At 43.5% G+C, this 14627-nt stretch overlaps 2 protein-coding genes across 4 annotated transcripts in view; both read right to left on the reverse strand.

Annotated features, from left to right (window-relative positions):
* CEMIP (cell migration inducing hyaluronidase 1) overlaps positions 1 to 7935 on the reverse strand; it is a 120348-nt gene extending 112413 nt beyond the window's left edge. Inside the window, exon 1 of the mRNA XM_073568667.1 lies at positions 7829 to 7935. The gene's annotated coding sequence lies outside the window, so the exon portion shown is untranslated. The remainder of the gene's footprint in view (positions 1 to 7828) is intronic.
* Positions 1 to 14627, reverse strand: part of LOC141084169 (cell surface hyaluronidase CEMIP2-like) — a 158746-nt gene that overhangs the window by 34476 nt on the left and 109643 nt on the right. For 2 of the 3 annotated variants that reach the window (XM_073568665.1, XM_073568664.1), the window contains exons 4-11: positions 7261 to 7401; positions 6269 to 6824; positions 3594 to 3763; positions 3078 to 3266; positions 1801 to 1970; positions 800 to 1009; positions 332 to 537; positions 48 to 117 (exon numbers count right to left, since the gene is read on the reverse strand). In XM_073568665.1, the coding sequence (XP_073424766.1) occupies positions 48 to 117; positions 332 to 537; positions 800 to 1009; positions 1801 to 1970; positions 3078 to 3266; positions 3594 to 3763; positions 6269 to 6824; positions 7261 to 7401 (1712 nt within the window). Of the gene's footprint in view, positions 1 to 47; positions 118 to 331; positions 538 to 799; positions 1010 to 1800; positions 1971 to 3077; positions 3267 to 3593; positions 3764 to 6268; positions 6825 to 7260; positions 7402 to 7581; positions 7648 to 8170; positions 8351 to 14627 lie in introns of those variants that run through there. The other variant, XM_073568666.1, reaches the window with a different exon arrangement.

Raw genomic sequence — 14627 nt, forward strand, 5'->3', positions numbered from 1 at the left:
AGCTATTATAGCATCAGACATTGTTCTGTGAAGTTGCCCCTACTGACCTGCGCGCCACCTGCGGCGTTGCCAATTAGGTTGTTATTAGGGTTCGAAATCCAAAATGTGCTGACGGCCCTAAAAATAGTAAGAAATATTACCAAATAGTCCACGCCGGGGAGCCATTATGCAGTCTGAAACTCTTCTTTTGTGCAGATTATAAATGCACAATAATTTATCAAGCCATGTTACATAAATACATTTCATTAATTTTATGCACACTACTGTACTTCATTAATTACGGTACTTAAATTAAACCATATATAAGAATAATGCATTTTTCAAAACTTACATGCATTCTGCACTGGGCACAGGGATATAATCTCCATACACATGTTCCCGCATTGCCAGACACATGGTCTCATTGCGATCAGTAGGCAGGATAGTGCCAGCCTTTGTGACCAGTCCTAAATTATGGTAGAAGGTATTCTTTTGCTCCACACCATCTTCTAGGAAGAAGCAGTGGCCAAGCGTGTCATAGCCTATTGTATCTCTTATCTGGAATTAGAGAAAAAGAAGACAATGATGCATATAAAATAAGAAAACACCATAAGGTTATTGTATAAATTGTATAAAATGTACACTCTAATTATCAAACGTCAGTAATCATAGCCGGAGATAGGACAAATGAACACGTGAAATAGGAAATATTCAGATGAATAGGAAACAAGTCACTTAAAATTAGATGGCATCTAATGACACACAGCAATGTCTCACAGTCCAAAAAAGGAATATCGAAAAATAATTAGTATGGTCATACCAAGAGACCATTGGTTCCATGAATAGCAACACATCGGGAAAAGCAGTGATGGATGGCCAGATTATCAATGTACGTTGGAGGGTTATAGCCACCCTCCTCATCCACAGTTCCTGACATATGAAAATGCACCGGGTAACTTCCTAATATCTGCTGCCCCATGTTGGTGAGCTCCACTCCTGACAGGTGGACTGAAGCAAAGTGTCTCTGAATCTACAAAAGAGAGGACACATAAATTAAGATTTTTTATGAAAAAAAAAATAAAATCTAATAAATAATATACAAATTGCTTTTTGTAGACAGTATACCTATAGTGGAAGCTACAGGATTACAGTATTGAGACTGTAATACAACAATAATACTGGTTCATAACAATTTAATGCATTTCCTTTTTTGCTTATATGAAAACTTTTGCGATAAAGTTATTTGACCCTGTTGCAGTTTATGATACGGCTTCTCAAACTTTTCCCCCGAATGTATGTACTTTGTCTGAAGGCAGGGAGAGTGAAGCCAGGACTGATTGACCACAGGGATCGCATGACATAGCAGTGTCATGTAATCCCTGGGAAAGCCAGTGCCTATGCCACTGGAATGACACCAGAGGTTAGTGTAAGTGTTAGTATTTTACAAGAGGGAAATATGAAGATTGAGAAGGGGTTGTCCGAGTAGTGAACAAAGCCTTTAATATAATACCAAAGCGTCATCAAACAGGCCAAGGTCATTCCTGGGCCTTATCATTTTGTAGTAAAATGTAATACTAAAATGAAAAATATTTCTCAATGTATTTATTATTTCATGTCCTGAACCCAGTGTAACATCACATAAGTGCACAATCAGTCTTGCATGCTGCTAAATTACAGATTGATGCAGCCATAAAAAGGAATGTGCAGAATACCATCAATTCTATGAAAACTGTCTACCTAGTGGCACCTCACCATCCACAATAAGGAGACTCGCAGTTTGAAAATCACTGGTGTCCAATGGGAGGGAGTAATATATTTTACCTTAACTTGGCCTCCAAAGGTGTCATAATTGAAGAACTGGCAATGGTTATGACCATAACAAGAGGCTTCCATTTCTCCCTCTATACGAATATTCCGTGTGAGAAGTCCAACCTCTGCTCTCATATCAATGCCATCAACTACTTCTCCAATATGCAGGTACAGGGGGTAGCCTGGAGAACAGATTTCACAATGGTATGAAAATTAAGCAATCACTCAATATTTATTTTAATTTGAGCTATAAAACTTGAAAGTCTCCTCAAAAACAAAGCGAGAATAGTTTAAACCTCAAAGCACGTTACTTGCACATACTTTGTAATAGTGTACCAGTCATTTGGTCACAGGGATCGTGACTGTATGGCTAGACCGGTTGGGCAGCATTTCTTTACATTGCAAAAAAAAAAACCCAAATATGAAGTGTGGCCTGCAAGTAAGCAAACACTTTGGCAATTAGGACAGCTGAAGATTACATACTGGAGCCCAAGAACACCATTTTATTTATTTTACTCACTTATACATGGCCATTAGTTCCACAGCGCTTTATGGAGTATGGGGAAACAAGGCGGGAACATACAAACTCAGATGTTGTCCTTGGTGGGATTTGAACCCAGGACTCGAGCGCTGCAAGGCTGCAGTACTAACCACTGAGTCACTATTGATACAGTAATACAATCAAAATGTTTGCACTTCTATAAGTATAAGCTAATAACAATAAATCTTCACAGCAAGTGGAAAAGAGAGACGGCCCCAGCTACAAGTCTTTTGTGATGCCATCAAGTGGCCAATATAAAAACTGCACTGTTTCAAAACTGACTTTATAGGCATAGCCATAAAAATGTGTAAAACACCAGAATCCAAAACTGGGAGTAAAAATATACAATGTTCTATAATTTACCGTATGTATAGTTATTGTGCAGTATTGGAGGTGAACAGAACATATTCAGAATCTCAGTGTTTGTTTAGGTCTTATATATAATGAATATATGAATTGACATGTCCAGTGAAACTGATCTAAAGTCTACAATCACTTCCAATAACGGGTTAATACATGTGATTACATATCAGATGCATGTGGTAAGATATGGAGCACACGGTGAAGTGAGAATGAATGCCGCCATTTTTATTATAAGTGAATATCCCATCTAATAGTAATTTATTATATAACATGAAAATGTTAAAACTGTTGATATGATTTCCTGATAAATACCATGAAGCTACTGCCCTAGGATAATAAGAATGATTAATGATTTTAAGCTGAGATTTACAAAGTATTTTCTTACCATCAATTTTGACCTGATTGTTTTTACATTCGGGGCAGTGGAGCAGATTGAATTCTTCAGCTTGATACATTGAGTAATCAGTGCTGGCGATGACGATCCTGTTACCAGGCAACCAACTTGTAACATCATCCGCTAATGTCAGGACGATGCCCCTGGACACCGCCACTCGGAAGCCATTCCGCGGAACTCCTGATAGGTGATGAGAGCACAAGGGTTAAGACCTAGGGCAGCTAGATCGCACGTGCCGAATATTTCTGTACAAGCTGAAAACAACTGCTTAGGCTGAAGTATCCTAGTATTTCACTTTAGATTGTGCTTACAACAGTATGTATCCCTAACAAATAGACAATTACAAGGGCAGTTATTGCAAATCTGTCAACTTGCGTATCCATCTACATTCATATAGATATTATAGAATGCCAACATATTCTGCATTCAGGAAAACAATAAAAACAGTACATTTATCAATATTACAAGTTACGCATCACTACATTGTAAGTGACCGTGTCCTGTTACCTTTTATCCACCCGCTGTAGGCAGTGACTGTGAAATGTAGTCCTCCATAAGTCTGAAACTCTCTTGTTGCAATTGCCAGTCCAGTTGTCCCATTGGATTCATAGTGTTTTCTGTCCTCATTTACTTTTAATGGGCCTTCTCCTAAAATGCCAACCAATGCCCATGGCTGTCTAAAAAAAATACAGAAAAAATGATCAGACCACTATAAAACATAAAGAACATTACACATTATTGCATGTAATTAAAGGGAATCTGTCAGCATGATCAGCCCTCCTAAGCCGTCTATATGGGCATGTAGGTTATAGAACGTCGAATAAAATGATACCTTGATATCTGCAATCCAATGACTTGTTCCAGAGAAATTTGCATTTTTATTATTATGTAAATGAGCTGTTAAGATCTATGGGCTGGACATAGATCTACCTGACAATCTGCCTCCAAGGCTTGTTATAAATGAAAGGGGCTGTTACCAGTGTGAGACATGTAGATCAGAAGAGGAGCCTGTCAATCATTACATGTCTCACACTGGTAACGCCCCCTTTCATTTATAATAAGCTCTGGAGGCAGAGTCTCAAGAGGATCTATGTCCGGCCCATAGATCTTAACAGCTCATTTACATATTTTAAAAAAGTTGTATATCTCTGGAATAACACATCGGATTGCAGATATGAAGGTATAATATCATTTTATTCAGCTTCTTATGATCTACATGGCCATATAGGGTTGATCCTACAGATTCCCTTTAATATTATAAAATAAGTTCATATGGTTTAAAATATTAGAATAGTAGATGTCACCCTTCACCTTCACCTGCACCATACATTGTAAGACGCATTCATCTCTATGCCAAGCGGATGTGTCTCTGATACAGCACCATATGATTGTATAAAATGGATAATTAAATACTTAAACTTCCATAGGATTAGTCTGTCAGGGTGGGAAATTATTATAAGCAAACAAGAGCAGAAAACCTTGGCATTCCCTGCGTGTTTCAGATCTGCTCAACCTGTAATTCATCCACTGCTAAGTAAATATTTGGAGCAAATTACATTAGTGTGTAATTGTGTGATAAGGGAAAGTGCGATGGAAGTAATGGCAGTGTGAACAGACCCTGCGCAGGTATTACTGTAGACTAGTCTCTCTCCTGACTCCCTTCTCACATTCCTCACATTTTTCAGACACAGAAATGACTTCCAGGTAACTTGGTGTTTCCAGAGTCTATCCCTGATATCTTATCAGCAGCCCAGGAGCTGTCCATGGTAGACTCCCCTGCTCCACACACTTCACTGGAGAACCTCTACACCAGCTAGACTTCCCAGCAGACGTCCTGGATGGAGAATGCCTCGGCTCCGGGAAACTTTCCATTAATAGCCTCAATAGACTTACCATCCGACATTATAATAAATAATCAAGACAAGTGCATAGACAACATTACAACCTAACTAATCATCCGGAAACATCACAACAACATAGCATCCTAGGAGATGGCACCCAGAATGGCCTGATAATGCTAAGCAGACTCTGATCAGTGTTTGATTCAGAGTGGGATCTGTTTATCGCAGATGTGGAGAATTAAAAAAAATGTTCTCCATCTTCTTCATTCTGACAGTTCGTGAAAATCAGATCGCAGTCAGATGTCATCCTAGTGAGGTCAATTTTTTTCACAGACCATAGACTTGAATGGCCGAATGTAATATGATAATCAGAGACAAATTGTGCAAGGTGCAAATTTTTTCCATGGACGGCTAGGAAAACAATCGGATATGTGCACAGCATCATTGAATAGCTGAGTGCAATCTGATGTTCTGACGGGTCACACTCGGACAGAACCTACGGTCATCTGCACAAAGCCTTTGGCTCACTTTATATATACTCATACATATTATATACAATATATATATATATATATATATATATATATATATATTTATATTGTAACCAAACAGGTCATATTGTTGTTTTAATGGTCAGTCAACCATAGAAATTATTCCCCCCCCCTTATAAATCAGTTCAATTCTAGCAAAATGTGGGTGCAATGGGTGGGTGTTCAGTTCATGTTCATGTTTATCTACATTTCTATATGCTGTCATATCTCTCCCCCCCAAAAAAAACAACATTTAGCTACACATCCCCATTCATTTCAATGGGATTTCATCCAATCAGTGGGCTTCACGTTTCCCGTTTTTATGGGAGGGTAGATTGACCTAGGCATCTATACTATTCTACACAGTGAAAAGAAATCCTGAAATCTGACAGATTCAGCTGAAATTAATCTTATTCACTAGGTTCTATTATTCCTACGCTTTTACTAGAAACAAAACGGATCCATGAGAAAAAAAAAACATCATCCAAGTGTGAACCGAGCCTAAACCACCAAATTATAACAGTTCACGTTTGGTTGGAAATGAAAGAGAAAACTCATCCAAAGTCAAAGAACCCTATCTAAACTCACCGTACTTCATTAACTGCAGTAATTTATCTCCAGTTACTTTGTATCTACAAACCCTAGCTTGATGGAACTTGTAGGTCCACACAAACTGGTTCCTGTAAGTGACCTATCTTTGACTATGCTCAAAAGAACACATTTATATATATAACCCAGGCTGACAATTCACTTCATAACACATAGACATCAGGTGGCATGCATTTATGAAATGTAGGTCATATAAGGTTACCTGTAGCCTAGATGATAAACGTATCTGCTGCTCAGAACTTCTCTCAGGTATCTTCTGACATCTGGACTTAAACTCTTTGCAGCCGAGTCTCCGACTGCTGCGGCCACCACCTTACCAGGACTCTGTTCGGACAAGAAATCTTCCAGCCTCCGTCCTTCTTCCAGAAACATGTGGGTATCAAACCTTTCAGCGGCTTCAACACGACCAGTCTCTGGATCAATAATCCTTACATTGATACCCCGGCTTCCCCAATGTTTTTCCCATTTGTATGATCCATAACGGAGGCCACCAGGATGCAAAGTTGCATCTAACTGTGTCCATGATAAAGGTCTTCTTCCATGTAGTTCCAATATTCCTCCTTCATCTACACCAATAAATTTCTTCCCAAAGTCACCTATGTCATCCCCCTCGGTGGACTTTCCATACAGAGATATAGTTGCATCAGAGTTATAGGGACACTGGGATGACCCAATGTGTAGAGACCCACCATGTCTAATTAAGATATACTGGGTTCTAAGAGTTATTGGTATTTGGTCATCAGCAAAGACTAAAGATCCTGAAACACAAAAGTCACTGCTATAAAAGCTGCGTAATAATGCCTACGGCACAGTTATCAGCATATTGGTTCATCCACATCCTCTGATCTATATGTCTTGCCCATTCTTATGCTGGATTAAACAGAACAGTGTTCATTATCTATGAACATAAAACTTGAGTTTAATTTGACAGGAGATTAAAGATAGTGAAAAGGTATTTCTGGCAAAAGCAAAAGTTCATCTGAAGCCTTGCAACAATAGACAGTGAAGAAAAGTGTAATCCAGCGGAAATCAACCACAAATGCCCAACGTGCAAACATCATTTCACATTGATGAATCACTGAAAGCCGGAGAGCTGAGGGTCATAAGTCACAGGGCACGTTACATGATAATAGGCTGAAACTAAAAATCCTCTATTCCCAGGGTATGGATCATGACCCTCACATCATTATTTACCTCCGTCCTGAATTATCAATGAGTGAAAGGTGGCTGAGGATTCAAGTCTTAGGGCAAGACCACGTCCTATAACAGCTGACCTCCGTCCATCATGGCCAGGGTGCCACGGGATGAGATGAGGCTTCTTCCCAGGACACCTGTCTGCAATACATTCTTAGATCATACTTAGCCACATCGCCGCTGGCATGGAGGACAGATCATGCAGGAGAACACAGACATTGGGGTTTGATTGGAAGATTTGGGGCAAACACAGACAGTTTAGCTGTGAGACACAAGAGCTGAAAGCAGAGAGCAGAGGAGAGCAGCTGACAGTCCACCCACCTGTTGCCTGCTGCTGTGGTCCCTCTATGTAGGGCTGCCCTCCTGGGCAGCTCCAGGAACAGGAGACTTGGAATAAATGAAACAGTTAAGTGATGGGTGCAAATAACCAAAAAAAGAGCTGTGCTGGGGAAACCAAGGACTAGAGAGCTGCCTGAGAGTCCTGCACCTGCCATGGGACATCTGCCACCCTGTGCACTGCCTGTCATCGCAGCCCTGCCTCACAGATACAGCCCTACAGCAGTCTCACCTGTGACGGGGAGCAGCTCCCCGGGTGATGCGCGTTGTAGTAGTGAGCCTCTGCTCCCGTGCGCCGCTGTGGAGGGCAGTGAACTCTTTCTTATATATAGTGTGTGGTGCTGAGGGCTCTCCTCCCCCCCGCCTCTCATGTTCCCACCTTTCCTGTATCTCCATCCCTCCTCTAGGTTCCAATCTCTCCCTCCGCTCGTGTCCCCCTCCCCGCGTCTCCGGTAAGCCCCGGCAGTGAGGGCTCTCCTCCCCCCCGGTGACGCCAGCACAGGCTGCACATACCAGCGGAGGAGCCGCCGGCGGACACTTGTTGCCGCGCACACAGGCGGCAGGCACACCTCACCTGGCATCACTGCTGTGGGACTACAAGTGACAGCGACCTCAGGGAATAATGCCACCAGGCCAGAGAGTAGTCACAGACACTACGATATGAAACCTGCAGTCTCCAGGCAATACAAAGGGACTTGCTGTGATGGCCTCCATTAGCCGTGGCCATGGTTCCCTGTTATCAGGCTGACATGCCGCTTATTAATGCGATTAGTAGCTGAGAGGCCACAAAATGCCGGACTCCACATAGTGCCCAGAGAAGCCAAACTACAGAGCTGCCAACACATCCGACGTCACGGGAAGCACGGGATGATAAGCGTGGAGCCACGATACCTTAATGGTTAACAAAAATGAAAGAAATGATGTCTCATGATTCATTTTATTATTGTTTCATGTTTTTCCTCACTGAGAGCTATCCTTCATCAAGTGGCTGTCAGGGCAGCAAATAACCATAGACGAGCAGGGGATGGTCCCTGCGCACACTGCCCTGTGTGCACCCTATGTATGTGTACCCTATGTGTGCCAGACATGCAGGAAAGAGCTCCATGACTATAGGGTAAATGTATACAGGGTTCCTATATATGCAAATCTACTTACAATTGTATTGGATAGGGTAGAATAATATCCATTTCAATGCAAAGGCTCAAAGCAAAAGGCCTAATAGGGTCCTGAGTCCTAATAGGGTCCTGAGTCCTTATAGGGTCCTGAGTCCTAATAGGGTCCTGAGTCCTAATAGGGTCCTGAGTCCTAATAGGGTCCTGGGTCCTTATAGGGTCCTGGGTCCTTATAGGGTCCTGAGTCCTTATAGGGTCCTGAGTCCTAATAGGGTCCTGAGTCCTAATTGGGTCCTTATAGGGTCCTGGGTCCTTATAGGGTCCTGAGTCCTAATAGGGTCCTGGGTCCTTATAGGGTCCTGGGTCCTTATAGGGTCCTGAGTCCTTATAGGGTCCTGAGTCCTAATAGGGTCCTGAGTCCTAATAGGGCCCTGAGTCCTAATAGGGTCCTGAGTCCTAATAGGGCCCTGAGTCCTAATAGGGCCCTGAGTCCTAATAGGGTCCTGGTACTAATAGGGTCTTGAGTCCTAATAGGGTCCTGGGTCCTAATAGGGTCCTGAGTCCTTATAGGGTCCTGGGTCCTTATAGGGTCCTGAGTCCTTATAGGGTCCTGAGTCCTAATAGGGTCCTGAGTCCTAATAGGACCCTGAGTCCTAATAGGACCCTGAGTCCTAATAGGGTCCTGGGTCCTAATAGGGTCCTGAGTCCTAATAGGGTCCTGAGTCCTAATAGGGTCCTGGGTCCTTATAGGGTCCTGAGTCCTTATAGGGTCCTGAGTCCTTATAGGGTCCTGGGTCCTAATAGGGTCCTGGTACTAATAGGGTTCTGAGTCCTAATAGGGTCCTGGGTAATAATAGGGTCCTGAGTCCTAATAGGGTTCTGAGTCTTAATAGGGTCCTGGGTAATAATAGGGTCCTGAGTCCTAATAGGGTCCTGAGTCCTTATAGGGTCCTGAGTCCTAATAGGGTCCTGAGTCCTAATAGGGTCCTGAGTCCTAATAGGGTCCTGGGTCCTTATAGGGTCCTGAGTCCTTATAGGGTCCTGGGTCCTAATAGGGTCCTGAGTCCTAATAGGGCCCTGAGTCCTAATAGGGTCCTGAGTCCTCATAGGGTCCTGAGTCCTAATAGGGCCCTGAGTCCTAATAGGGTCCTGAGTCCTAATAGGGTCCTGAGTCCTAATAGGGTCCTGGGTCCTTATAGGGTCCTGAGTCCTTATAGGGTCCTGAGTCCTTATAGGGTCCTGGGTCCAAATAGGGTCCTGAGTCCTAATAGGGTCCTGAGTCCTAATAGGGTCCTGGTACTAATAGGGTCTTGAGTCCTAATAGGGTCCTGGGTCCTAATAGGGTCCTGAGTCCTTATAGGGTCCTGGGTCCTTATAGGGTCCTGAGTCCTTATAGGGTCCTGAGTCCTAATAGGGTCCTGAGTCCTAATAGGGCCCTGAGTCCTAATAGGGTCCTGGAACTAATAGGGTCTTGAGTCCTAATAGGGTCCTGGGTCCTAATAGGGTCCTGAGTCCTAATAGGGTCCTGAGTCCTAATAGGGTCCTGGGTCCTTATAGGGTCCTGAGTCCTAATAGGGTCCTGGTACTAATAGGGTCTTGAGTCCTAATAGGGTCCTGGGTCCTAATAGGGTACTGAGTCCTAATAGGGTCCTGGGTCCTTATAGGGTCCTGAGTCCTAATAGGGTCCTGGGTCCTAATAGGGTCCTGAGTCCTAATAGGGCCCCGAGTCCTAATAGGGTCCTGGTACTAATAGGGTCTTGAGTCCTAATAGGGTCCTGGGTCCTAATAGGGTCCTGAGTCCTAATAGGGTCCTGAGTCCTAATAGGGTCCTGAGTCCTTATAGGGTCCTGAGTCCTTATAGGGTCCTGAGTCCTTATAGGGTCCTGGGTCCTAATAGGGTCCTGGTACTAATAGGGTTCTGAGTCCTAATAGGGTCTTGGGTAATAATAGGGTCCTGAGTCCTAATAGGGTTCTGAGTCTTAATAGGGTCCTGGGTAATAATAGGGTCCTGAGTCCTAATAGGGTTCTGAGTCTTAATAGGGTCCTGGGTAATAATAGGGTCCTGGGTCCTAATAGCGTCCTGGGTCCTAATAGGGTCCTAATAGGGTTCTAAGTCTTAATAGGGTCTTGGGTAATAATAGGGTCCTGAGTCCTAATAGGGTCCTGGGTCCTAATAGGGTGCTGGGTCCTAATAGGGTTGTCCAAGGTGGTTGTACAGCTGTTGCTGTAGCTCCAGAATGGAGAGCGCCACACACAGGCGACACCACCTCTGCAACCATCTGGATGTGGTGGCTGTTCTGTCCTTGACACAGATATGAGTCCCACACGTGGGACCAGCACATTCGTGACATATTCAGGGCATAGGCTATAAATAGGCAGCACTTTGTAGATGTGGGGTCCTGGGTTCAAATCCCACCAAGGAAATCTTTCTGCATGCTCTCCCGGGGTGCTCTGGTTTCCTCCAACATGACAAACACATACTGATAGGAAACTGGATTGTCAGGACAGTGTACCCATGTCTGTACGAAGCTGCGGAATATGGCGGTGCTATATAAATAAGCGCCATAAATAATACATGTCTGAGTAAATCAATACTGCAGCCCTAAAGACGTCCATTACTAGCAAGCCTGATCTGCACATACATGAGAAGAATTGCAGCTCCCATTATAACCTGCCTGGATTGTAAGCTCAGAGATCTGGGAAGGAGGATGTTACAATGCCCCTATAATACCATATAAGATGCCAGTATGAGGCAACTCCGCGTCTCTCACCCCGCAGGTCCGCACATTCCTAACCCCTTAATAATCATTCTTGTGTCATGGGGCTGTTTACTACACGCATGTTGTATTGTGAAAGCGTTACATAAACCATGGAGCAGGATGCTCGGCTGCCCACAGACACTACTTCGGCTTTCAAAATGAACTAATGCAACATTGTAATAAAAGAATAAAACCTTTATCGACAACACTATAAATTCTAGACTGAATCAGCACCAGATTTATCCATAGACCTTGTGACGGATGTATTACGGAGGGCTCTGCAACTAATTAGCCCAAGTTTCTTAACTTATAAATAGGGATTATCCTGTTTACAAAAATAGATATAAATGTTAATAGGGGTTCTCAGAACAGAAAATACGTCAGATGCAGAACTGATTGTGGGGGCAGGCATTGTCCTGAATTTCCTATCAGTGACCAGACAGAAGCCGCTGGTTTCGGGGCACAATATATTGCATTTAAAGGGGTGCCCCGTATGGCTAATCCCTCTGGCCTGTTAGGCGTATGGACATATAATCGGGGGTCATCTGCTCCAGCTCCCCGCTAGGAGCCTGAATGGACAAGTGACTCCCGCTCAGACATACTCCAGCTGGCCTTGTATTACATGGATGGCCATTTATCTAATACTACCAACGCCATGCTGGCCACAGCTTTCCCCAGCAAAATCAGCCATTTTCCCGTGTCCCTGAGAGAACGGGAGTGATCACTTACTGCATTTTAAAAGTGGTCGTCTCACAGCAATTAGGGGAAAAAGGCATTAGGCTTAATATGGAGCAATATATGTATTTATTAGAGGAGAGCTGGGTGGACGTAACCAATCTGGCCACCATTAGAATGCCCACAGGGGTAGTCATCCAGCTTTCTTAGAGTCCAGAAGACAAAATCTGCCTATATATGGCTATATGCGGGAACAGGGAACGGATCAGCACAAAAATAACTATTAGGGTATTTTGGAAGGCAAGATATGTTGCAATGGGGCAACTGCCAAAATCACAGCTACCTGCATAGGGAGGGGTTTTTAAATAAAGTGTTAGCAGACAATAGAGTTTTGATGCCCACATCACAGTTTTACCCATTAAACCCATTAAAGGGACCCTGTCAGCACAGAATCAGTGTTCAAACCAAGTACTGGTGCTCAGTGCATCATGGCGCGGCCAATCAGTGCACCGTCCCACCTGGTTGTTTCCCCTCTATCTCCACACTTGCCTCTTCTTTGATTGACAGGTCTGGATTCATAGAGCAAGAGCAAGGCAGATAGATGGAAAAAAAGCAGGTTGGAAGGTCTATGTAAATGATTGGCCCCGCCGTGATGTCCCTTTAACATCCCTAGAAATGACCACCGAGTTTTGGGGGCACAATTACAAGATAATTGACAAAATCAAAGAGGCAAATTAACACTCTATTTGAAAACTCTGCCCACTGTCTGTAGCCATAGATGTGTCTGCATGCGAGTCTGGAAAAAAGAGGAGCGCCATGTGCCGGTACATCAGGGCACGTCATTGCTGGCAGCCTACAAAGACTGAGGAGGTCACCTGCGCCTGATCATCGTGGGCTTGGTGAGGTGGGCATTGTTTTTTTCTATTACTGGTTCTCCACTTTTTTAACTCTTGGAAATCCTCTTTTAGTTGTTTTATAATGGATGCCAACTAGCCATCAGCTGCCTATTTCCTTTGTAAGCAGCTACCAGGGAAAGATATTATAACATCCATCCACTTAGGTAATTGGCTGTTTATATAGGGGAAGGGGCAAATGGCCATTGATTCTCTCATCCTAGAAAATCGGGCCCAGTATGCCGTTGACACTGTGATCAGAGTGTAAGCATAGTGTGATCCAATTCTCTTGGATACGGGGAAGATGGAGAAAAAAATGTCCCCATCTTCATTGTGTCAATGCATTTGAATAGGACTGCACTCAGATGTCATCAGATTCACTGACTTGCATGGCCGAGTGCAATCCGAATATTAGATCAAACTTGGGCATGCTACAATTCTTTCCCCATACAGATTCTTTCGGAGGAAAAAATCGGATGTGTGCACAGCTACATAGAATACCATGGAGACGAGTGCTATCTGTCAAGACAATAGATAGCACTTGTCCGATTACTACGGCCATCTGCTCTTGCCCTAATATAGAGACGAACTATTGATGTTCCAAATGCAGTTGCCACAAATCTCTAAAGACAAATTTTGTAATTTTATGTGAAAAATAGTTTTACTCTTGTACCACAATGGGTGCTGGATAGTCACATCATTCATTGTTGTAATAATGGGCATGTTTGTTATTATCGTCTATCTTTATAAGAGAGAAATAATGAAATACCAGGACAACTGTACCTAACTGGACAACCAGGGTCCATATCTCACATACAGGTGTCAAAATGGACGGTTCATTTTCTGGATATTAGCCAGAGCAGAGGGATGCTGCATATGGAGCAACTATGCAGCTGGTGCATAGGCTTAGTTCATTGTGCATTCATAGATACGTTTTCTGGTGTGGGATGCATGGATGCATGGAACACTCGTACATCCCCTGATGTAAGAAGATTGATATATTGCCTGTCCCCCTTGAAGACATCATTGCTGTGTGTAAAGTGTAGTGTGCATAATGTCATGCATTATGGTGATGGCAATGTGTAGTGTGTAGATTGTGATGTATTGTAATGTTTTACTCTGTACTGCTAGGAAGTTGAGCTCTGCCCAGCAACAGACAGTGAGTAGGGCAAGACATAGTTGTGTTAGGACTAGCCCAGAGAAGGAGGGGCTATGTAGCAGGATCGGAGAGGACTTCCTGGTAGTCAGTAAGACTGGGCCTACTTGCAGATAGCGCAGAAGTTTGGTCTGAGTGCTCAGCAGGGCCGCATGCAGTGGGTGTTTTGTGGCAAGAGAAAAAGGAGATCTGGACAGAAGTAACGTGATCCTGAGGAACAGACCGAGACAGAGAGAGAGTTACAGAGATGCAGAGAGAAGGACAGTGCCACCTCAGAGGACTGACCAGAGAGCAAAGTGACCATGTGAGAAGGGTCTGCAGAAGGTACGCCTAGCAGGGCCCCAAGTAGCTTACGGCTTTTAAAGATAATGGGCCATGACGGAACAGAACGTGAGTCGAAGTGACTGTCCCGGGTGCTAGTTCCCTAAGCGTCACA

This window comes from Dendrobates tinctorius, unplaced genomic scaffold (assembly GCF_039654945.1).
Source record: "Dendrobates tinctorius isolate UK_male_01 unplaced genomic scaffold, ASM3965494v1 ptg000022l, whole genome shotgun sequence".
NCBI lineage: Eukaryota > Metazoa > Chordata > Amphibia > Anura > Dendrobatidae > Dendrobates > Dendrobates tinctorius.